General features: G+C 33.2%; 1 protein-coding gene across 1 annotated transcript in view; it reads right to left on the bottom strand.

Moving 5' to 3' along the window:
- MS3_00002091 (uncharacterized protein) overlaps positions 1-23,590 on the bottom strand; it is a gene marked incomplete at its 5' end in the record, with an annotated part of 29,029 nt that extends 5,439 nt beyond the window's left edge. The window contains 8 exon segments of the mRNA XM_035731150.2: positions 12,849-12,885; positions 12,902-13,209; positions 14,433-14,521; positions 18,865-19,107; positions 20,489-20,777; positions 21,536-21,624; positions 23,247-23,324; positions 23,585-23,590. Of these exon segments, the coding sequence (XP_035588243.2) occupies positions 12,849-12,885; positions 12,902-13,209; positions 14,433-14,521; positions 18,865-19,107; positions 20,489-20,777; positions 21,536-21,624; positions 23,247-23,324; positions 23,585-23,590 (1,139 nt within the window).
- Positions 23,591-27,728: the final 4,138 nt, after the last annotated feature.

Here is a 27,728-nt window from a genome sequence, read left to right as displayed (position 1 = left end):
CAGTAGGTCTCAACATACACAAAAAGAAAAGCTAGATTCTCCGATACAACACAGAATGCAACAATCGAATCACACTTGACGGAGAAGATTTGGAAGATGTAAGATCCTTTACGTAGCTGGGCAGCATCATTGATGAATATGGTGGATCTGATGCAGATGTGAACGCGTGGATCGGCGAAGCAAGAGCAGCATATTTACAACTGAAGAACGTCTGAAACTCAAAACAATTGTCAACCAACACCAAGGTAAGAATTATCAGTACAAATGTCAAAACAGTTCAACTGTATGGGGCGGAAACCTGGAGAACTACGAAAGCCATCATCCAGAAGAGACAAGTGCTTATTAACAGTTGTCTACGCAAAATACTTCGGATCCATTGGCCAGACACCATCTGCAACAACCTACTGTAAGAGAGAAGAAACTAGATCCCAGAGGAGGAAGAAATCAGGAAGAAACGCTGGAAGTGGATAGGTCACACATTGAGGAAAGCACCCAACTGCGCCACAAGACAAGCCCTCACATGGAATCCTCAAGGCCAAAGGAGAAGAGGAAGATCAAAGAACACATTAGGCCGAGAAATGGAGACAGACATGTTGGAAATTAACAAAAATTGAACAGAATTCTAAAGGAAGGTACATGACAGAGTGGGTTGGAGAATGCTGGTCTGCGGCCTATGCTCGATTGCGAGTAACAGGCGTAAGCAAGTAAGTAAGTAAGTAAGTAAGTACGTAAGTGGTGCTCTATCGATTCTTCAATGCACGAACCTTGTGAAGACGATTTGTTACACAAACTCCACCGACCACTCAATTACGTGCGAGTTCATCCTGTCATTTACAAAGTGCATTCTGTCATAATTAGTCCCAATAATTACCAGACTGAACAATTCTTATAGAACACAAGAACGTCGGGAATTTGTATATCATAAGTAACTGAGATAGTAAGAATCCTGATATAGAATGGCACTGCAACAACACAAGACGAGGTTTGGTCGGTTACACTGAATGAATATCATACTGATGTTTTGTTGGGGTGCCCAAAAAGCAATGAGTACATCATTGTCAGCTAGTAATTAACAAACTCAAACACAGACGTATTTATTCGGACTATCAATAATGGAAGAAATAAACAGACAGCAAATCTTGCTTTCTCTATGTTAAACACTATAGTAATGATTCTGTCACATCAAGACACGTCCAACCGATATGTATATCCAGTACACAATTGGCAAATTTCTACGTAGGTTAGTATTTTAAAGAATAAATTAAGACCACGTAATCGGAAAACGGTGTTTGCATAATGTCCCCTGTAGATAACATATCATGCACTTAGCATTTGCTAGGAATAAAACATCAGTTAATAGACAATCTAAATATAGAAAGGTGTGCATGTAAATTAAAAACGGTCATCCTAATAAATTTATTTGTGAAACATATCCATACTACCGAATATCATGAACAGCATCGAAATGCTAAAAAGTATACAAAAGTCACGCAAGCACTTGGTCATTGTGTACCTTCACTGCTTTTGAGAACATTATGATTCCTTTCTTCGCTCGTCATTGTTATCTGACCAGACATTTTCGCGAAAGTTTATTCCCGATAAAGTACACATTTTCCTACCTTTAACAATTGGGTGCAAATAAAATTCAAATATATCAACACTACGTTCAAAAACATTGTCATGTTGTTAGGGATTTCTACAATCTAGATGATATAGTTTAACAGACATAATTGTAATCCGGATCGGGCGTTGATGGAGATTCCTTTCACTCTCCAAAAATTCAGCAATCACTTCACACAAATACACTCATCTGTATCTAGATTTTATCTACATCGGATGATTAGTCAGGAAGTATCTTAAGTAACTGAGATAGTATGAAACCTGAAATAGAATGGCACTGCAACAACACAAGACGAGGTTTGGTCGGTTACACTGAATGAATATCATACTGAATTAATGCGAACGAATGTTTCACTGACTAAACATCACACTGGATACAATTATGATCTCACGTTAAAACGTGAGTTTTAACAGTTTTGTAATGTTTAAAGTAAAATCAACCAACAACAATGAGTGAGAAAATTATGTATTGGAGGAAACGCAAACACATTGCATTATTTTACACAGGTATAATTCGATTCCATGCTAAAATAATAGTCTTTGATCACTGATTGAAAGTATTCATATAGGATTCAGTCAGTCATCTTCACTGATTACAAGAACAATACGGACTAGTTAAGAAAGCGTATTTGTCAAGAGAATATAGCCTATCGAAATTGTGTAATTATGGCTAATCAGAATGACCCAAACTTAATAGATATTGGTGCATACGTTATTCGTGTGAGCTATTCACTCATTGATTATACTTTAAACATTCTTGCATCTTTACCTACTATAAACCTTTGAGTTGCCAAATTTCGTTTGAATTATTTGGTGTTTTGAGAATGATATGTTACTGGCTAGTTCATTCGTTGTCTCTTCTTTGAACTATTGTCGATGTTACCAACACAACCCAATGATCGTTGAAATCGCCTCCACCATTTTTAATCTAGTTACAGTTTTAATGGTCGTAATCTTGACAGTGAACAACGGTTCAGTCTAGATTGAGCGTTCTATTCAGAGTGAAACTCATCAAATGCTTCAATATTAATATGTTAATCTGTGAAATCCGAAACACGATTTCAGCACATATCACTCAGAATGTCAGAATGTTATGCAATGAAATTTCCAAATTCGACAGACATTACTGCTTTAACGAGCACTGGTTACTATAAATATTTGAATTTGACAGTTACAAGCAGGAAGTGGACTGCATTAAAATCAATCGTTTTCACATTTTTGACATGATATGATGAATCGGTGTGAACATCTCACCACTACACGAGATCTTCGTAAACGTATGAGCAAATCAGTTCGCAGTTATAACATTTATCTGTACAAATGGCTTGTGGAGATAACTGAGTGTTTTTAAGACAGCGAGTCGACATGAGTTAGATAACCATTGCTGAGTTATATTATCGCTATCCATGAAGGATGGGATTTCAAGACAATAATGTGAACAATAATCAATGGATTGGTCAGTGAGTGGCTTATATATAGACGGTGAATTGATGTATTGAGCGTGTTAACATCCATGGTTTTGATACCAGTGTAAAATGTTCGATACAACAAGAATAATGTAGTGATGCGCATTCGAATATCATATGGAGAACCCATCCACTCAAGAGTTCACGTGTGATTTGTCGATAAGTGTGAACTGATATCGGAACTAGATCAATCGTTTCTTGCCGACTAACTTAAACCACCTGACAACTCAACATGGTAAACGTGATCTTCAGTCAACTAAACCAGTAACCACATTACAACTTGAGTGACGGAACTGTACCTGTACTAAATGGTGAGACGAATATGACATTGTTCACTAATTTGTGACCAATCATTTGTACAAGTCGAAATACCGTAGGACTTTGATGACTCTTACAACGTATCTCGTTTATCATTCTAGATACATTTCTACCATAACGACAAACACTTTCTAAAAGATATATTGATGGTTGGATTACGGTGATTAAACTAAGAACACAACCATGTTAAATGGTAGAAAAAGCACTTGGTATGAAAAGGGATTATTTGGATAATCACTCAATGAACAATGAGTGCAGTGAATGTGCATTAATATGGATAGGTGAGAAGGCGTTCAGGAAAATTAACTACATGATATACAATATTTTCGATGGAATAATTGTATTGTCTGAATGGATTACCGAATGGTTACACCCGAATATAATTGGAACGACTACTAAACTAATTGTTTATTACTTTGATGTTAAATAGGTCATTCACAAGAATGTAGTGAAAGGTATTTAATCAATTTGAGTGATATATTTTCAAATACCAAGCTGTCAAAATTAACTGATTATTTCTAGTGTGACAATTATTGTTTAATGTTAAATTACATTCTACAATTCTAGTCATGATGTGTTTAGAGATTAAACTACTGATAATTTCGTGTATATATCTGTTTATGTATATATACATTAAATCAAGTAAGTAACTATCAAATATAATCTGTGTGTATAATCCACACTATCACAGTCACTATTCTTCAACATGGTTGTAAAATTTGATGATCAAGAGAGCACAAAACCAACATCGAAAGCATTTCTAGAAATATTCTTCGCAATCGACAAAGACCGTGATGAAGAAATTACAAAGAGTCAACTAAAGAGATATTTTGAAACTAATCGTCGAGATGATGATCTAATTGAGGTTAGTTGAAATAAATCAATAATAATGTATGAATGTTTGCAACTACTCATAAATCATGTATTGTTTTAAAAAGTGTTGAATACTTGAACAGCTAGTTGAATAATACAGGAATTAATCCTTCGAATAAAATTAACTATGATATTGAAGAGAGTGATCACCACTAAGTTAATTCACATAGGTCTATGCCTAGAACTGACTTCTAGTAAACTGAACTTTGTTCAATGATTTTTGAAGAAAGGTATCAATAAGCACAAATCTTGGTTTGTAGAATACAGAAAATCATTGAGGAAATGTTATTGAGAAATTGTAATTTGAAAGGATGTTGGAGAGAACAAATGTGTCTGAGTTATGAGTCCACAACCTAATGCGAGAGAAACACTCATCACATGTAGATCACTCAGCGAATACACTATTATCGAGTTATTGAATCAAAAAACACTTCATAACGTAAACTAGGATCTAGACTATCCAGTTATATCAATTACTTCACTTGTTCATTGAAATTATTGTGCATTATGCAGTTTGAGTACATTTCAAAGTCAAAGCAATTTATAATCACTACGATCCTATTGACTTTTAGTTCATAAATATGAATGTGAAAGTGAACAAACATTGAATGTTTTCATAGACTACTAATGTTTACTAAATTCTATTATTTACCATTAGAATTGGATGAAGTTATTTCAATTAAGAAAGACTAATCGTCTCAGTCTAGAAGATATTTGTGAACATCTACAATTAAATATTGGAGATGTGTAAGTCATTAACCAGTTTTTTATTATTTTTGTATCTCACATTGAAAAATATTCACATATTATCTATTTACACAAATCGTGTTGGAAGGATTATGGTGAATATGCGAAATTCACGTGAATGTTTTCAGTTAATGTTGCATTAGTCAAGATATTACTTCTATCGGGAAATGACAATGATGTTCTCTACGACGATAATCAAAGCTTCATAATCTCAAAATATCTAGCTCACTAGATAGAACACATCTCAAATTAATAATTTCTTCAATTTAAAATTTAAAATATCATAATCTCATTTTAAAATAGATTATTTGCTTTGTGCTCAGATTAATGCTGTCTATTCTTCTGACTTAGTTAAATCTATGCCTAATATTGTGTACATGTAATAATCTCTTTCCAAATTCAGTCATCTGAGCAAGGGAGTGAACAAGTCAATTATGTGTATAAGACGTTTATCATTCTTCAGTTAGGATTTAGGTATTTTCACAGTTTCACGAATCTCAAACCGACCATTCAACATTTACCTCGACAAATTATTCACCTACGTCGTTCACTTAGAATAAGATAGTTTCAAATATGAATTGGGTTAATAAACAAATTAGAAGTGCAACAAACCCATATGTTGTTGGATCATAACGAACATCTATTCAGATTCACAATCATGTTACCGACTGACAATGATATATAGATTCAAGACCTTGTGTTGACTAACACTGAGTTGAATACATATGTGACTTAAGCATAGATCGTTGTAATATCACTTGTTGTATTGCTTGTATTCATAAATAATTCATCGTGTTCTTTCACTCATTTACATTTGTAAAATATGTGTATTCGTTTGTGTTAGCTTGTCTATATCGACCTTGTCTGTCTGAACTATATAAGCTGTGATACAAAATTCAATAAGCAATAAGGTACGAACCATTTTCATACGCCTGCATGGTTATCTTCCGTTACATGAATGCATGAAATAGAATCTTCTAGATAAATTTCATAATCGACTTCTACATACCACCGTTGTACAATTGGGGTTAGCCAAAGTGTTTCGTAGGAAACGGAATTTATTTCATTTTCATCAATTATAGTTTGCATAGTGCCTACCATCGCACGTTCTGTGTTCGGAACAAATCATTCGCAACATTCGTCCATTGTTTGATTAGTTGTGTTGTACCACTTGTTGAACTACTTCATTTCTAGGAAAATTGTTTTCCTCTCGTTTGTTTTAGTCGTCAACAAAGAAGTACACAACTAAAATCAGCCGAAAATTCATTATCATCCTACACTGATAATCAACGGGTACTTGGAAATGATGTACAGGTGATCGTTGATCAGATGCCAATGGATATGAAATTAAAAATTACAAATGAATTTAGAAAACTAATCACAGATAATGTTGATTTCAATGGACTAAAATTAACAGAATATATGAAACAGTTTATGGATAAAAATTTCTCTTCATCTTGGGTTGTGCTAATTGTCAAAGGTTCATATTCAACTACATTTTTGCATCTTGAGGATTGTGCACTTCAATTTCGTTTGAATAATTACAGTTTTGTTGTTTGGAGAACATTTTTTGGATTTAATTAGGTTTTAATTTTATTTCCCACAGTTATAACATTAGTAAGTAATGAGACACTGTTGTCATAATTCCTGAAAGTAAAGTGTATATTCAGTTTGCTTACTATTAACAATAAATTATCTTTGGTTCTGGTATAATCTCAGTTCGTCAGATTCTGCTACTCATATATGCTGTTTTTGTATGCGCGCTCAAACTAGCTAACATGGGTGAGAAAAACAGAAGTGAGTAGGAAGCTTCCATTGTGTAACCGGGTGGAAAACATATTCACAGCTCATTCATAGATGCAGATATCTGTTTCGCTAAATGGGATCGTGACACAAATCTTATCTCTGTCATTACCATTGTGTTTGGACCGATTAGCCAACCGTATGGAGTTCACTGGACTAAATTTCCACTTGAACGTGAATACTTTATCTAGTGATATAATAATTATTAGAATTTCTATACGTTCGTCTACATTGATAATTCATATTTTGCGATTTACAAAAACATTTCCCAATGAAGTGCTTATAAATGTGAATTCGCAATGAACGAACTCGGAGATATTCAAATAAATAGTGAAAAATCAGCCTTCCGATGTGGATTTTACCATATACTGATTTCCTTTGGAGTGATAGTGAAAGATTCGCACTATAAAAACAAATCATTGGTTTCTAATGAATTGGTAACAGTGAGCATCATCAGTTCAGGATCATGCTAATGTCCATCAACACAAAAATATTACTAAATACAACTAGTCCCCGTTTGCATCCACTTCTTCAAGAACAACATAAGAAATGGAATCAGATCAGTTGTATTATGCATCAGTGGATCTTGACAGATCGTCCAACAGTCGCTTTCGAATAAAGCATTCAAATACAAATAGGGAATAATGAGAACTGTGCTCTTAGAAATAATACTGAACATTTAACCTTGACCAAGTAGAACTTCGAGTCAATTCTCATTGACTATCACTTATAAAACACTGTTTAAGAAAAATCTTCAGATCCGTTAGGGAATGTTTACATCAGAAACCGTATCAAAACCTTTCCCATTAGAACATGTGTTATTTGAGCATATATGCATTGATTCGCATAAATGTCACGAGGTATTCGTGATCACTCTTAATTAGGAAAGTGATTCTCAGAGAATTTCAGTTGTTCACTAGTTTGCCCTAAATCAAAACACCTGTATATGTTATTGTAAGCTGAAAAAGTAGGTTTTTGAGTGCATGTTGAAAACAGTAATTTAAGCTACAATTCACATATTTGTGATCATTTATCATGATCAAATGACGTTATAATTTAGAAGAGGGTAACTACTCGTGCTTCTTTGAAGTCTGTGTGTTGATCGGTACCGAATCATTGAGAAGATAACATGTGGATATTGATCAACATATATCTGAGTGTAGTGATGTTTACACACATGATATAGATTCCAGATGTTGCTGATTTCAATTTATTTAGCCAATATTGAAACTTCGGTTTCTTTGTTCCAATGAAACTGAAGTGTTGATAAAAATATCAGGTGAGTTTTGGTAGCTTTTATGTTTAGTTATTCACTCTATATAATTAGGGATTGTAAATTATTCTGGTTTTTAAAGATTTATGATCCATCGATTGAATGCAGTAATTACTGAGTTTGTTCAATCTCAATTAATTTACTGTCGATTACTAGCACACATGACATAGACATCACTCACACCACTAAATTGGAGTTCTATGAAAACTTGGAAGTGACCGGATGTGTATCTTCTCGACTCTACACTTCACCATAAATCCATAACACACTAAATACTATTTAGTTATCTTTTGGGTAATACGGGTTCTCTTTATCAGTAGGAGTTGAGTTTCTCGTGATTAGAGTCAATTTGATGGACGAGCACTACACACTATTGTTTATGAGGAGAAAAATGAAACTATTCACGGATTGTTCAAAATTTACGAATAAACATACTAGGACATTACATTGGGTGATGTAGTGAACGGTGTTTTAGAGCATTGTTGTACATCATCGAAATACCACAGAATCCACTTCGACCTATCACTTTGAGACGCACATATCGGCTCATCTGCTATTGTGAAGCAGGATGGATAAGCTGGTTATTGAGAACATTTCCTGACTCACCAATAATTGAATAACAAGGCACAGTTGGCAAATCTATCTATTCCGTAATATGTAGTTGACCATTACCACGTACTATAAAACATATAACTTTAAATGTATGTATTTATATATATATCAGTATCAAAGAGATGTGTTTTACTCATGTCCTCTCTTCTCATCTTCACTTTACATGCAATCTCACTCATCTCTGCTCATTACGTCGGAATATATTCTATTGAAATTCATTGGTCTCATCGAATTCACCACTTCTAACGCGATTAAATGATCAAACTCAATTGATTTCCATTATCATTGTCAATGTCCTTCATTCAACTAATTAAATGTACCATGATGTTTCCTTCTATAGTAATGTCGTGTCATTGACTCTTATTTCTCCAGCCTTTATTTCGGAACTTTCACTGGTTGAATATTTACGTCGATTCCCATTCATTTCACTTAATGAAATACTTTTTGTAATCCACTACTGAGACGAGTGTTAGTGACTCATTGTTTTACTGATATCTACGTCGTGTTCACCGTTCTTAACGGTTTCTTCGTGTGTAACTCTGAATATGAACTATTCTTCTCACTTAGTTACTCGTGTAATAATGAATGTTTTCAACGAAGAACTTCCGAGATTCGCTTTGAATATTTAAAACACGTTTTTACTGCTTGAATACATTTATTACTGAAATCATTTTATCAATTATTCATCTATGTACTCTGGTGTTTTCCATATAAGATAACAAAGATTTTTCATTTTAAAGTGAAATGAAGTATTAACTTCTTGTGTATATGAACTGGCAAAGGAACCATCCACTACCGTAACATGCCATGACCTACCAAATGCTCTATCTAGAAATTCTTTAAGCTTTGTAGCAATCGATATTTTATTGTCGCATTCATATTCTTGATATAATTTTCTGGCTTCATTGCTGACATTGATTTGTTGTGGTAACATCATATCGCCAGAAATGTATTCAATGTCTGAGCCAAGTTTAAACAATGCTGAATGTTGTTGAATTGTATTTCTTCGCATTTTTCACTATAAAAATACATATTAAAAATATGGTTTGTATGGATTGAGAGAAAAATACTTATTTATCAACACTGGTCGCTGTTCACTTAGGCAGCCTTAGTCGAGAAAATGAAATCAGAGTGAACATATGCATTGATGATCACCGCGTAAAACAGGGTAGATGACTATTCAAAGTCTATCAGGATGTTATAAAAATTAAAACATCAAATTGATCAATATATTGAGGGACAACAAATTCACACATAGTTGAATTCTTAATGACTAGTAACCTAGAATCCCAATTGTTTGATAACTGTGGATTTGTGTGGAACATTAATGTGTAGTCTCACCCTAATAAGCACTTTCGATACCTATTTCAATTCGGATTAACGATCTGTCCGAGGGATTTTTAATGCTCTCAGGACTGACTTCTCGTCTTATCTGTTTTGTCGTTGTGCCAGTTCCTACATCTCATTCTTCAACAAATCCGAATTGTTAATTCGTGGCATACTTATCGCCGAGTGACTTGAACATCGAGCACTAGAAGCATTCTAAAATAATCGAAAACATTATTGATGCATCTGAACTAAGTAGCAGCATTATATTTTACACATCCATCATTTCAACTTTGTTTAAGCTATCAGGATAATAGTATGTTTTGTGACTGGATAACAGAGGAATGCGCGACGTACCTTCATCCTATTTGTGTCACATCAGTTGGTACATTTAATTAGTTCAATGAAGGTCATTGACAATGATAATGGAAATCAATTGAGTTTGATCATTTAATCGCGTTAGAAGTGGTGAATTCGATGAGACCAATGAATTTCAATAGAATATATTCCGACGTAATGAGCAGAGATGAGTGAGATTGCATGTAAAGTGAAGATGAGAAGAGAGGACATGAGTAAAACACATCTCTTTGATACTGATATATATATAAATACATACATTTAAAGTTATATGTTTTATAGTACGTGGTAATGGTCAACTACATATTACGGAATAGATAGATTTGCCAACTGTGCCTTGTTATTCAATTATTGGTGAGTCAGGAAATGTTCTCAATAACCAGCTTATCCATCCTGCTTCACAATAGCAGATGAGCCGATATGTGCGTCTCAAAGTGATAGGTCGAAGTGGATTCTGTGGTATTTCGATGATGTACAACAATGCTCTAAAACACCGTTCACTACATCACCCAATGTAATGTCCTAGTATGTTTATTCGTAAATTTTGAACAATCCGTGAATAGTTTCATTTTTCTCCTCATAAACAATAGTGTGTAGTGCTCGTCCATCAAATTGACTCTAATCACGAGAAACTCAACTCCTACTGATAAAGAGAACCCGTATTACCCAAAAGATAACTAAATAGTATTTAGTGTGTTATGGATTTATGGTGAAGTGTAGAGTCGAGAAGATACACATCCGGTCACTTCCAAGTTTTCATAGAACTCCAATTTAGTGGTGTGAGTGATGTCTATGTCATGTGTGCTAGTAATCGACAGTAAATTAATTGAGATTGAACAAACTCAGTAATTACTGCATTCAATCGATGGATCATAAATCTTTAAAAACCAGAATAATTTACAATCCCTAATTATATAGAGTGAATAACTAAACATAAAAGCTACCAAAACTCACCTGATATTTTTATCAACACTTCAGTTTCATTGGAACAAAGAAACCGAAGTTTCAATATTGGCTAAATAAATTGAAATCAGCAACATCTGGAATCTATATCATGTGTGTAAACATCACTACACTCAGATATATGTTGATCAATATCCACATGTTATCTTCTCAATGATTCGGTACCGATCAACACACAGACTTCAAAGAAGCACGAGTAGTTACCCTCTTCTAAATTATAACGTCATTTGATCATGATAAATGATCACAAATATGTGAATTGTAGCTTAAATTACTGTTTTCAACATGCACTCAAAAAACCTACTTTTTCAGCTTACAATAACATATACAGGTGTTTTGATTTAGGGCAAACTAGTGAACAACTGAAATTCTCTGAGAATCACTTTCCTAATTAAGAGTGATCACGAATACCTCGTGACATTTATGCGAATCAATGCATATATGCTCAAATAACACATGTTCTAATGGGAAAGGTTTTGATACGGTTTCTGATGTAAACATTCCCTAACGGATCTGAAGATTTTTCTTAAACAGTGTTTTATAAGTGATAGTCAATGAGAATTGACTCGAAGTTCTACTTGGTCAAGGTTAAATGTTCAGTATTATTTCTAAGAGCACAGTTCTCATTATTCCCTATTTGTATTTGAATGCTTTATTCGAAAGCGACTGTTGGACGATCTGTCAAGATCCACTGATGCATAATACAACTGATCTGATTCCATTTCTTATGTTGTTCTTGAAGAAGTGGATGCAAACGGGGACTAGTTGTATTTAGTAATATTTTTGTGTTGATGGACATTAGCATGATCCTGAACTGATGATGCTCACTGTTACCAATTCATTAGAAACCAATGATTTGTTTTTATAGTGCGAATCTTTCACTATCACTCCAAAGGAAATCAGTATATGGTAAAATCCACATCGGAAGGCTGATTTTTCACTATTTATTTGAATATCTCCGAGTTCGTTCATTGCGAATTCACATTTATAAGCACTTCATTGGGAAATGTTTTTGTAAATCGCGAAATATGAATTATCAATGTAGACGAACGTATAGAAATTCTAATAATTATTATATCACTAGATAAAGTATTCACGTTCAAGTGGAAATTTAGTCCAGTGAACTCCATACGGTTGGCTAATCGGTCCAAACACAATGGTAATGACAGAGATAAGATTTGTGTCACGATCCCATTTAGCGAAACAGATATCTGCATCTATGAATGAGCTGTGAATATGTTTTCCACCCGGTTACACAATGGAAGCTTCCTACTCACTTCTGTTTTTCTCACCCATGTTAGCTAGTTTGAGCGCGCATACAAAAACAGCATATATGAGTAGCAGAATCTGACGAACTGAGATTATACCAGAACCAAAGATAATTTATTGTTAATAGTAAGCAAACTGAATATACACTTTACTTTCAGGAATTATGACAACAGTGTCTCATTACTTACTAATGTTATAACTGTGGGAAATAAAATTAAAACCTAATTAAATCCAAAAAATGTTCTCCAAACAACAAAACTGTAATTATTCAAACGAAATTGAAATGCACAATCCTCAAGATGCAAAAATGTAGTTGAATATGAACCTTTGACAATTAGCACAACCCAAGATGAAGAGAAATTTTTATCCATAAACTGTTTCATATATTCTGTTAATTTTAGTCCATTGAAATCAACATTATCTGTGATTAGTTTTCTAAATTCATTTGTAATTTTTAATTTCATATCCATTGGCATCTGATCAACGATCACCTGTACATCATTTCCAAGTACCCGTTGATTATCAGTGTAGGATGATAATGAATTTTCGGCTGATTTTAGTTGTGTACTTCTTTGTTGACGACTAAAACAAACGAGAGGAAAACAATTTTCCTAGAAATGAAGTAGTTCAACAAGTGGTACAACACAACTAATCAAACAATGGACGAATGTTGCGAATGATTTGTTCCGAACACAGAACGTGCGATGGTAGGCACTATGCAAACTATAATTGATGAAAATGAAATAAATTCCGTTTCCTACGAAACACTTTGGCTAACCCCAATTGTACAACGGTGGTATGTAGAAGTCGATTATGAAATTTATCTAGAAGATTCTATTTCATGCATTCATGTAACGGAAGATAACCATGCAGGCGTATGAAAATGGTTCGTACCTTATTGCTTATTGAATTTTGTATCACAGCTTATATAGTTCAGACAGACAAGGTCGATATAGACAAGCTAACACAAACGAATACACATATTTTACAAATGTAAATGAGTGAAAGAACACGATGAATTATTTATGAATACAAGCAATACAACAAGTGATATTACAACGATCTATGCTTAAGTCACATATGTATTCAACTCAGTGTTAGTCAACACAAGGTCTTGAATCTATATATCATTGTCAGTCGGTAACATGATTGTGAATCTGAATAGATGTTCGTTATGATCCAACAACATATGGGTTTGTTGCACTTCTAATTTGTTTATTAACCCAATTCATATTTGAAACTATCTTATTCTAAGTGAACGACGTAGGTGAATAATTTGTCGAGGTAAATGTTGAATGGTCGGTTTGAGATTCGTGAAACTGTGAAAATACCTAAATCCTAACTGAAGAATGATAAACGTCTTATACACATAATTGACTTGTTCACTCCCTTGCTCAGATGACTGAATTTGGAAAGAGATTATTACATGTACACAATATTAGGCATAGATTTAACTAAGTCAGAAGAATAGACAGCATTAATCTGAGCACAAAGCAAATAATCTATTTTAAAATGAGATTATGATATTTTAAATTTTAAATTGAAGAAATTATTAATTTGAGATGTGTTCTATCTAGTGAGCTAGATATTTTGAGATTATGAAGCTTTGATTATCGTCGTAGAGAACATCATTGTCATTTCCCGATAGAAGTAATATCTTGACTAATGCAACATTAACTGAAAACATTCACGTGAATTTCGCATATTCACCATAATCCTTCCAACACGATTTGTGTAAATAGATAATATGTGAATATTTTTCAATGTGAGATACAAAAATAATAAAAAACTGGTTAATGACTTACACATCTCCAATATTTAATTGTAGATGTTCACAAATATCTTCTAGACTGAGACGATTAGTCTTTCTTAATTGAAATAACTTCATCCAATTCTAATGGTAAATAATAGAATTTAGTAAACATTAGTAGTCTATGAAAACATTCAATGTTTGTTCACTTTCACATTCATATTTATGAACTAAAAGTCAATAGGATCGTAGTGATTATAAATTGCTTTGACTTTGAAATGTACTCAAACTGCATAATGCACAATAATTTCAATGAACAAGTGAAGTAATTGATATAACTGGATAGTCTAGATCCTAGTTTACGTTATGAAGTGTTTTTTGATTCAATAACTCGATAATAGTGTATTCGCTGAGTGATCTACATGTGATGAGTGTTTCTCTCGCATTAGGTTGTGGACTCATAACTCAGACACATTTGTTCTCTCCAACATCCTTTCAAATTACAATTTCTCAATAACATTTCCTCAATGATTTTCTGTATTCTACAAACCAAGATTTGTGCTTATTGATACCTTTCTTCAAAAATCATTGAACAAAGTTCAGTTTACTAGAAGTCAGTTCTAGGCATAGACCTATGTGAATTAACTTAGTGGTGATCACTCTCTTCAATATCATAGTTAATTTTATTCGAAGGATTAATTCCTGTATTATTCAACTAGCTGTTCAAGTATTCAACACTTTTTAAAACAATACATGATTTATGAGTAGTTGCAAACATTCATACATTATTATTGATTTATTTCAACTAACCTCAATTAGATCATCATCTCGACGATTAGTTTCAAAATATCTCTTTAGTTGACTCTTTGTAATTTCTTCATCACGGTCTTTGTCGATTGCGAAGAATATTTCTAGAAATGCTTTCGATGTTGGTTTTGTGCTCTCTTGATCATCAAATTTTACAACCATGTTGAAGAATAGTGACTGTGATAGTGTGGATTATACACACAGATTATATTTGATAGTTACTTACTTGATTTAATGTATATATACATAAACAGATATATACACGAAATTATCAGTAGTTTAATCTCTAAACACATCATGACTAGAATTGTAGAATGTAATTTAACATTAAACAATAATTGTCACACTAGAAATAATCAGTTAATTTTGACAGCTTGGTATTTGAAAATATATCACTCAAATTGATTAAATACCTTTCACTACATTCTTGTGAATGACCTATTTAACATCAAAGTAATAAACAATTAGTTTAGTAGTCGTTCCAATTATATTCGGGTGTAACCATTCGGTAATCCATTCAGACAATACAATTATTCCATCGAAAATATTGTATATCATGTAGTTAATTTTCCTGAACGCCTTCTCACCTATCCATATTAATGCACATTCACTGCACTCATTGTTCATTGAGTGATTATCCAAATAATCCCTTTTCATACCAAGTGCTTTTTCTACCATTTAACATGGTTGTGTTCTTAGTTTAATCACCGTAATCCAACCATCAATATATCTTTTAGAAAGTGTTTGTCGTTATGGTAGAAATGTATCTAGAATGATAAACGAGATACGTTGTAAGAGTCATCAAAGTCCTACGGTATTTCGACTTGTACAAATGATTGGTCACAAATTAGTGAACAATGTCATATTCGTCTCACCATTTAGTACAGGTACAGTTCCGTCACTCAAGTTGTAATGTGGTTACTGGTTTAGTTGACTGAAGATCACGTTTACCATGTTGAGTTGTCAGGTGGTTTAAGTTAGTCGGCAAGAAACGATTGATCTAGTTCCGATATCAGTTCACACTTATCGACAAATCACACGTGAACTCTTGAGTGGATGGGTTCTCCATATGATATTCGAATGCGCATCACTACATTATTCTTGTTGTATCGAACATTTTACACTGGTATCAAAACCATGGATGTTAACACGCTCAATACATCAATTCACCGTCTATATATAAGCCACTCACTGACCAATCCATTGATTATTGTTCACATTATTGTCTTGAAATCCCATCCTTCATGGATAGCGATAATATAACTCAGCAATGGTTATCTAACTCATGTCGACTCGCTGTCTTAAAAACACTCAGTTATCTCCACAAGCCATTTGTACAGATAAATGTTATAACTGCGAACTGATTTGCTCATACGTTTACGAAGATCTCGTGTAGTGGTGAGATGTTCACACCGATTCATCATATCATGTCAAAAATGTGAAAACGATTGATTTTAATGCAGTCCACTTCCTGCTTGTAACTGTCAAATTCAAATATTTATAGTAACCAGTGCTCGTTAAAGCAGTAATGTCTGTCGAATTTGGAAATTTCATTGCATAACATTCTGACATTCTGAGTGATATGTGCTGAAATCGTGTTTCGGATTTCACAGATTAACATATTAATATTGAAGCATTTGATGAGTTTCACTCTGAATAGAACGCTCAATCTAGACTGAACCGTTGTTCACTGTCAAGATTACGACCATTAAAACTGTAACTAGATTAAAAATGGTGGAGGCGATTTCAACGATCATTGGGTTGTGTTGGTAACATCGACAATAGTTCAAAGAAGAGACAACGAATGAACTAGCCAGTAACATATCATTCTCAAAACACCAAATAATTCAAACGAAATTTGGCAACTCAAAGGTTTATAGTAGGTAAAGATGCAAGAATGTTTAAAGTATAATCAATGAGTGAATAGCTCACACGAATAACGTATGCACCAATATCTATTAAGTTTGGGTCATTCTGATTAGCCATAATTACACAATTTCGATAGGCTATATTCTCTTGACAAATACGCTTTCTTAACTAGTCCGTATTGTTCTTGTAATCAGTGAAGATGACTGACTGAATCCTATATGAATACTTTCAATCAGTGATCAAAGACTATTATTTTAGCATGGAATCGAATTATACCTGTGTAAAATAATGCAATGTGTTTGCGTTTCCTCCAATACATAATTTTCTCACTCATTGTTGTTGGTTGATTTTACTTTAAACATTACAAAACTGTTAAAACTCACGTTTTAACGTGAGATCATAATTGTATCCAGTGTGATGTTTAGTCAGTGAAACATTCGTTCGCATTAATTCAGTATGATATTCATTCAGTGTAACCGACCAAACCTCGTCTTGTGTTGTTGCAGTGCCATTCTATTTCAGGTTTCATACTATCTCAGTTACTTAAGATACTTCCTGACTAATCATCCGATGTAGATAAAATCTAGATACAGATGAGTGTATTTGTGTGAAGTGATTGCTGAATTTTTGGAGAGTGAAAGGAATCTCCATCAACGCCCGATCCGGATTACAATTATGTCTGTTAAACTATATCATCTAGATTGTAGAAATCCCTAACAACATGACAATGTTTTTGAACGTAGTGTTGATATATTTGAATTTTATTTGCACCCAATTGTTAAAGGTAGGAAAATGTGTACTTTATCGGGAATAAACTTTCGCGAAAATGTCTGGTCAGATAACAATGACGAGCGAAGAAAGGAATCATAATGTTCTCAAAAGCAGTGAAGGTACACAATGACCAAGTGCTTGCGTGACTTTTGTATACTTTTTAGCATTTCGATGCTGTTCATGATATTCGGTAGTATGGATATGTTTCACAAATAAATTTATTAGGATGACCGTTTTTAATTTACATGCACACCTTTCTATATTTAGATTGTCTATTAACTGATGTTTTATTCCTAGCAAATGCTAAGTGCATGATATGTTATCTACAGGGGACATTATGCAAACACCGTTTTCCGATTACGTGGTCTTAATTTATTCTTTAAAATACTAACCTACGTAGAAATTTGCCAATTGTGTACTGGATATACATATCGGTTGGACGTGTCTTGATGTGACAGAATCATTACTATAGTGTTTAACATAGAGAAAGCAAGATTTGCTGTCTGTTTATTTCTTCCATTATTGATAGTCCGAATAAATACGTCTGTGTTTGAGTTTGTTAATTACTAGCTGACAATGATGTACTCATTGCTTTTTGGGCACCCCAACAAAACATCAGTATGATATTCATTCAGTGTAACCGACCAAACCTCGTCTTGTGTTGTTGCAGTGCCATTCTATATCAGGATTCTTACTATCTCAGTTACTTATGATATACAAATTCCCGACGTTCTTGTGTTCTATAAGAATTGTTCAGTCTGGTAATTATTGGGACTAATTATGACAGAATGCACTTTGTAAATGACAGGATGAACTCGCACGTAATTGAGTGGTCGGTGGAGTTTGTGTAACAAATCGTCTTCACAAGGTTCGTGCATTGAAGAATCGATAGAGCACCACTTACGTACTTACTTACTTACTTACTTACTTGCTTACGCCTGTTACTCGCAATCGAGCATAGGCCGCAGACCAGCATTCTCCAACCCACTCTGTCATGTACCTTCCTTTAGAATTCTGTTCAATTTTTGTTAATTTCCAACATGTCTGTCTCCATTTCTCGGCCTAATGTGTTCTTTGATCTTCCTCTTCTCCTTTGGCCTTGAGGATTCCATGTGAGGGCTTGTCTTGTGACGCAGTTGGGTGCTTTCCTCAATGTGTGACCTATCCACTTCCAGCGTTTCTTCCTGATTTCTTCCTCCTCTGGGATCTAGTTTCTTCTCTCTTACAGTAGGTTGTTGCAGATGGTGTCTGGCCAATGGATCCGAAGTATTTTGCGTAGACAACTGTTAATAAGCACTTGTCTCTTCTGGATGATGGCTTTCGTAGTTCTCCAGGTTTCCGCCCCATACAGTTGAACTGTTTTGACATTTGTACTGATAATTCTTACCTTGGTGTTGGTTGACAATTGTTTTGAGTTTCAGACGTTCTTCAGTTGTAAATATGCTGCTCTTGCTTCGCCGATCCACGCGTTCACATCTGCATCAGATCCACCATATTCATCAATGATGCTGCCCAGCTACGTAAAGGATCTTACATCTTCCAAATCTTCTCCGTCAAGTGTGATTCGATTGTTGCATTCTGTGTTGTATCGGAGAATCTAGCTTTTCTTTTTGTGTATGTTGAGACCTACTGCTGCTGAGGCTGCTGCTACACTGGTCGTCTTTTCCTACATGTGTTGTTGCGTGTGCGATAGGAGGGCCAGATCATCTGCGAAGTCTAGATCGTCCAACTGCATCCTAACTGTCCACTGTATCCCGTGTTTCCCTTCAGATGTTGATGTCTTCATGATCCAGTCGATCACCAGAAGAAAGAGGAAGGGTGAGAGTAAGCAACCTTGCCTGACACAAGTCTTTACCTCGAACGAGTCTGTCAATTGTCCTCTATGCACGATTTCGCAGTTTAATCCATCATGATAAAGCACCAAGTAGTTTTAAAATGCATCACTTTTGATATTAGATTATACAACCAAGTTATACCACCACCTATATGTCCGAAACAATAAATCTCTATATGGTTGACAGTATTGAAGTTCTAATTGCATAGCTGACACGACTTCCAAAGAACGTTTAATCGATAGCAGATCCATACTAGTTAATCAATATCACTATTCTACTATTTTGTTCCCGTTACAATCATATACATAGATATATATCATGGAAAATTATTTATATGGTATGAATATGTACCGATCAATGTTATGTTGAATGAATGAAGTTCCATTGAGAATACTTCCAATCAAGTAAAAACTATAAACATTACATGGTCGTTAGTTCAGCTTAAAATGAAATAACTAACAGTAAAAGAAGTATGTTGAAGTAAATTTTGTAAGTTATATTTCTATGCATGACACGAAGTCATATGCTAAAGTTTCAATCTCACATACACATCAATATGACAGTTCAACAAAATAAATAAATTGTATACGGTGATGTGTGTGTTGTGATGTGATTAAACTGTGAAGGATTTAAAATAAAATAGTTTGGTGAACACTGGATAAAGTAAACGATAGTTTGACATTTGGGTCGATATATATATGTATATATATGCAGTTGGTTAAACAACAATATGGGTAAACAGAATTCAATTACGAATAAATACTCGTTACGTAACTGCAAATATCATAAATTTGTTGATTCAATGTCAATATTTAGGTGTGCGCCAAACTAAATAACACTTTTCTTTCAATCGAAATTGTAGAGATTGTTCAGGTAAATGTGAATACGATATCCAATATGAACCATCGATTATAACAACATGCCATGAAGGGTCGAATGTCTTATCAAGCCATTGTTTTATCATTTGTGTCATATCTTGACCTGATAAATTTTTATCTAACAGTGATCGAACAAATTCAAATATTTGGAATTGATCTTCTGGTGACATATTTTGGGAGATTATTTGTAAATCTTTCGGCAGTGGTCGGTTATTGACAACACTCTTCCGAAGAGTACGTCTGAAAAAAATGATAAAATGATGAATTACAATTTATACTTGTTTGACAGACAGTATTTTGTTGTTTGAGAGAACGAATCCTGAGCCAACTCTACTCGTATATGAAGATCCACTTTCCAAGGTCGAATATGATGTGGGTTTAAGAGTTATTGGGCAGCAGGTTCCCATTTGATACTTAGCTCAGTAATATATTCGTAGTTCACTTTAGATTATCCCTCACATGGAAATCCTGTCGATGAATGCATATGGTAAATTGAAGCTTTGTTTTCATGTTTAGGTGACTCTTAATACAACTCAATATTAGTCGGGAAAGCAGCTGAATAAACAAGAGGGATAAGTTGACACAATGCTAGGAGCGAAGAAGTTTTCACGATGAAAAAGACACATCGTGGTTTATACTTTAATATTATTTGCTCTATAACACCAATTTCTCAGATTTTATTGAGGTGGCTCACAGTTTCCCGGCTTTAAGTTTAGGCTGCTTTCACTTCTAATCAGTCAAGTGGCGGTGATTAGCTCTAGTTAATTTTGTAATTTGTTGAACATGTTTATGAACTTGCATTTTATGTCATGTTACATGTATTGTTCACAAACTTCATCTGGACTTAATAAAAAGAAGAGAAATATTCTCATCACTAAATGTACTACACACAGAATCAAACATTTCAAATAACTAGTTTAATATACTTTGAACTGTATCCCTTCAAGTAAGTTCTTGTTAAAACTAGACGTAAGAAAATCCAAAATGACTAAACTCACGCTTGTTCCGGTTTTACACCGAGGACATCACAAAATTTTTGAAATGTTATAATACCAGTATTTGTTGGATCAAATAATGCTTGCCATCTCTGTTTGATTAAAATTTACAAAGGGGGAAAGAAAAGTACAAATAATTACATAAGATAATTAAACCATCACATTTTGTACATGCATGAATTTTCGTTTGAGACGTAAGAGTACTGTACATGCGATAATGTGTTAAGGGTTTATTTTATCTAAAGTTAACACAATTGGGTTTAAAACACCTGAGAACTTAACATATTATGTATTATGATTAGAAAGGTTTAAAAATAAAACATCCCTTTTAAAATGATTGAATTTTTTTGTGTTAAAGTTTTTCTTATTTACACTTTCCTATGAACAATTTAACTGTCATTTTTCTTTGTAGGAATTTGTTACTATGTAAACATTGCATCAAATCTATTCATTTATACAATGATAATGGATACCTTCCTGAATTTTATTTATTCTAATACATATTATTATTATTATTATAAATGAAATTGCTTCAAATTTTTAGTAACAGAAATGTTCGATATCAGATTCACATAAAAATGAATATGACATCACAGTAACTATTTAATTTATTATTATCTCTAAACCATTTCAATCATTTGTTAATACCAGCTTTTGAGGTTAATTGTGTTATTCCTCAATATTTAAGTAAATAAATAAGACAGTATTAATTTCAAGACAGTTTTGCCTTTTGGCGAACAACTATATTTTCTCCATGAGTGTCTTCGCCAACAGTTTTGCCTTTTGTTATATGCATAAAAAACAATATACCTGAAGGTGTATATTTTAGCCATATATTGGATAGCCATAATGCAACAAGTAGGTTTATTCTAGGGATTACTGTCAGTGTTAAGAGAATGCTTATGATATAATTATTATTCATTATTTTGTAAGAGGATAAATCTTACGTAATGAAATCTAAGGTAAATATTTAATTTCAAAACAAGATCAACACTTACATATTATGATAAATCATCTAAAACTTAATAAACCATAATGAATAAGCTAACCACTTTAATTGAGTAAAACAGTACTTCTTCAAACACTTTTTTACCTAGCAAATCTCTAGTGATTCTTTGATAACGTTATCAAAGTTTTTTCTACTTGTCTTCCTCGTTTAGGGACACCCTTGTTTATGACAGTGCTATATACTTTCAATTATTCCGCTACTTATACATGAAACCTTATTCTGAATGAGGATATAATTCTGATGTTCTGAACTTATAAAACTTAAGAAACTTCATCAACATCAGTATATATATAATTGCAAACAACAATAACAATTTACATTGTGCTGTAAGACTTGTTTTTCAATATTCCATGTTGTCGAAAAAGACCTATACAACTGAGCTACCATGCTCACTGAATTTAATACTACTAGAATATTTACATTTTACGCTTAACTAAATTCTATTCTTGGTAAAAACGTCCAAGTTGTGGTTTAGAAATATCCAATCATATATTATATACGTAAGTAATGATAGTTTGAGAATATCTTTATAACCTTATCACTTCATGAATCTATTCTGCAAAGTTATATAATACTATTGACTGTGAAATATTCCACTATTCTACAGATATAGCTTGAACTAGTTTCTTGACAATTTAAAAAGTAAGTAATTTCAAAACATTAATTATAAATAAAACAATTTTTTTCAGAAAACAAATTATCTACCGTTATCATCCCTTCATCTAAATGATTGTGCTTTACATAACGTCTCAATTCATCTCTTGTAATTGTCTCATTTTGTTGCTCATCTATCGCAAAAAATATATTAACAAATGGTTCCATTGAAGTTCGAAATGTGCATCAATTGTATATAATAGCTATATATATATATATATATATATATATATATATATATATATATATGTCAAAACTAACGCTTTCACTGATTCGCAACTTACATTCTCTCGATTATCGATTAACTTGAAACATATTCAACATGTAAGTAGCATTTACATATGAATGTTATATTTAATAGAAAATTAAAAAGTAACCAATTGTGAAACATACATGTGCACATTACCGAATACTTTTGTTTAATCATTGTACCTAATCATTAATCACAAGAATGAGTTGATAAGAATGAGTATTCAAAAGGGAGATTTATTTTGATGTGTACATGTGTGTAAATTGGGAGAAATTTTATAAATGACTTTCGAAGGATTTTATTATGAAATAAATTAATTTGACTGTTGGGTTTGTTTTTTTACCTTTCAAGAAGAAAATCCATTCCATATACGTTTATCATTATTATTAGCTTTATTCAACATTATATTGTTGGTTCAATATAGAATTATCAGCGCACAGTATTTCAACAAGTTTCCGTTTGGTATTTCTTGATCGATCCTGACGATAAATATTGATTGATGTTAGCAGTTCAAGAATTGACATTTGAATAATGTACATTCTTTATGAGGTATATTGTCAGTAACCACAATGTCTCTGATTGTGTTCTTTCCTAATTTGTACAGCGAAAGGCCGTGAACTTTTCACAAACACACCTGAATAGGTTGCACAATTAATTGACGTTGTCATCCGTTGAAACATACAAAAGACAGATAACTTTATGATATTCCAATTATTCTGTTTACATTGCACAAACTTGTGTAACTTTTTAAACCTACTTGTCTCATCACAAAAACTGTAGCATTATATAAATTGCTTCTAATCCGCTTTTAATAATAAAAGTCAAATTTTTCACACTACAGAATGATATCACTTAAAGAGCCATTGTAAATCAGGGAGTAATGGACAAATTTTGAGTAATATGTGCTTATCTACTAATTCACCAAACCTACAAACTTCCAGTCTACAAGTCAGTATGATCAAATCGCTAGTATTTCTGACATTATACGCCGGAAAAGCAAGTAAAGTACTCATCATTATCTATTATAAATTGCCATAACCTTCCGTGTGACTTATTGAAGTTTAAAATAACGATACGCTAATATCAGCTTAGAAAACCCGGACGAAGATTTTACATTACTTATCAAGTCCTCAATAATCCGTTCTGGAGTCATTTAAAGTTGATCCTAAGACTGGCTATAGTAACATTGTAGTGACAAAAAATCCTGTATGGGAGCTTTCAACAAACTTCCTATAAAATTAATTATATGCTTGGAAAACAAATATATGTATTTGTTTTATTATTTGTCAAATAAAGCAAATTGTATGCCATATCTGTTTGGATGAGATAAATAAGCAAGATTACATTTCTACTCAAAGTGTCAATTAATCAGCATTACTTATGTTTTAATTTGGAATGATAATTAGAGAGTGAACATAATCTTCATCTGCCCTCTTCCTTGGGTTGTTCAAATCACATTTCTCCTTTAGTTAGTTATGACAGACGATGTTCGGAAGCCGATACTGATATACTACGTGCTCAACTCACTACTTGAGTGAGAACACAGTAGTGAGCGAGAAGAAATATTGGGCTATCAAATAAATGCACAAATACTCATTTATATCTGTACAACTCCACCCCTTTGGAAATTAATCCATTTTTAGACAATCAAATGCACTTGAACATCAGGTCACTTGTGATTGTTATCAACTGATCTCATTAGGCTAATTTTGATAGGCTCATCATATCACCTCTATTTACAAAGCGGGTTTTCATAGTTATAATAAGATCACGATATCGAAACTGTTCACCTATACTTTAGCAAGTGTTTGTAAAAATCATTGATATATCAAATGACACAATCAATGTAAATCCTAAACTTTTATTTAGTAACCTAAGATATTTAACCAAAAGTAATTGTCATCAAATGCTGAAGGTTTTAAAAAAGGAGAATCTGTTGAGATCTCTCGACAATTCAAAAAGATGTTCATAAGCTAGAAAATGTACATGATTTTCTGCTCATTCAGCTTATCCTACAAAAGCTGATAACATCTCATCCTGTTAGAATGTTTTACAGCGATTTCTAGGGAAATGACAGGTTATCAGTGTTGATTACTTTCTCTGTCACTTAATTTGCTAAGTTTCCAGAAGTTACTTGAGTTTAACGGTATCCCTAAACCCACAGATAAGTTTGGTTTTTGAAGATGAAAGAACCTTGAGAGCCTGGCTGGAATCGATTCATGGGGTTAATTGACTTAAATGAATGTTGTTCTTTGTTAATAATACATTAGCTGATATTCTTTAGACTGTTTAGAAAAATGCTCCTTAGAGTTTTAAAAACACATCTAGAGAAAATATCTGTCCGGATAATTTAAGCAATTAATTAGTAGTTCTTGGTTTATGGAGCGTTGTTGGTCATGTTCCTCCTCAACAAGATGATGCTGGCCTACGATGTCAGTGAGACTCCTGCTAAGCGAATACTTTATTATATGATGCAAAATGGTATATTCTTAAATTTTAATTATATGAGATAACTTTTCATCAATAGAAGAAAAATAAACGTTTTTTACCGGTTTAAATTTATATAGTCTATTGAATTTTATTGAGATTACAAACCGATCTAAGCTGTACGACAATTGAAAACCTAGAGGTACTGTACTAGTGTTTTATCGTACAATATGGGACTCTTCGACAGAGCGTACTTGTAACCTCGCTCCTGGAAGTCAAACCTAGGGTGTTTGGTCTTGCAAAGCTGTATTTCAGTTTCCTCAGGTTTCCAATGGCTCATGATCTTAACAAAACGTTTAATTATTTGTAACAAAAGCTTATGAAGATTGTTGAATTTTGTAGTTTACATATTTGAATAATCTTCATTAGAAAATCACTGACGACCAGGAAGAACTGGATATCTATTATTTTCAAATATGTAACGCTTCCTCAGTCGAGATTCATGCCCTTTCCATGTATTGAACCATGACCTCTCAGGTTTCGATAAGTTCACTTAACCAACAGTCTACTTATCTAGCATACAGTGGTAGATCATTGTTACTAACATTTTTTTTTAATGATTGTAACATGAACATAGAAATAATAGATTGCAAACTTGATAATTCTTGATTGTTCGCGAAGCGAGATCGCTAAAATTCCTTCAGGATACGTATTAAATTTACTCTTTTCTTTACATTTTTTCTTTACTCACATTTCATTAATGTTACCCTACTCTACTTATTTATATTAAGTAGTCACAGTAATTTTCAAGAAATTGCATGGCAGCGCAAATCTAAACTAATCGTAAAATTTGAAGGAGCAATATTTTTACTTTGTCAGCTTTAAACTACTACTCAGTAGTGTTCAAACATAACATAAGTATTCCTTGAGAAGACATGCACTTATCCATGGAAATGACTTGTTTCTAGATAAGTAGTTTCAGTGACAAACGTCCCGACGCACATATTTCTAAGAAGTGTTTTCAACACGTTTCTTGGAATCGAAGTTTACAATATTCATATATGACGACAGCAGTCATCTTTGATTTGCTTAATCCCACCTTACTTTATTTATATATGATGTGTTTCTACTACTGATAACCACGAAATGGCTGATACTCGCTTTTGTCAGTGTTTTCTGACAGATAACGGATCTTAATTTGAAAAATGATTTTAAGAATCCCTTTAGACGTTCAACTACTCACCAGTTGATAATTTTTTCTCAGCGAGCAGAACAGTAGATAGATAATAGAGGTAAAATATTTATCAAAGTCATAAAGGTTACCAATAACCTACAAAGAAGGTCAACTAAAAACCACAGTGGGTTATCTGCAAATTCGTCTTAGTACGTTAGTCCACTGATATCAATTAGACTGACTGATATATTAGTAACATTCAGTGATGGATGCCCTTCCTTTCTGTGCCTATTTCATTCATGATAAAATAACTTTATGGGCTATGTCCAATCTCACTTTCTATGGACTAATCGCACATCTTCAAATAGACCTATGGAGTTCAAATTATCAGACGAAAGCTCTATTTTCTGTGACAGAGTCCGAAGAAATGAACTGATTTTGATCGACTTGAAATATAATGAAAACATGTGTATGACATTACACATAATGACAAACGTTTTCTTCGAAAGTGATTTGTATGAATTTTTAGTCCAACAAAACGTCACATAGTCAAGTGAATAGAATAGTTCACTGACGACATCATGAATACAAACGCTTGCTTGGCTTCTGTTAACTCGCGCAAGATATAAAATGGTCATGATGTCTGTCCTGTTTTCAGCGAGTGTATATACCACTTCACAGT

The sequence above is a fragment of the Schistosoma haematobium genome, chromosome 1 (genome assembly GCF_000699445.3).
Source record: "Schistosoma haematobium chromosome 1, whole genome shotgun sequence".
NCBI lineage: Eukaryota > Metazoa > Platyhelminthes > Trematoda > Strigeidida > Schistosomatidae > Schistosoma > Schistosoma haematobium.
This window is presented reverse-complemented; position numbering and strand designations above follow the sequence as displayed.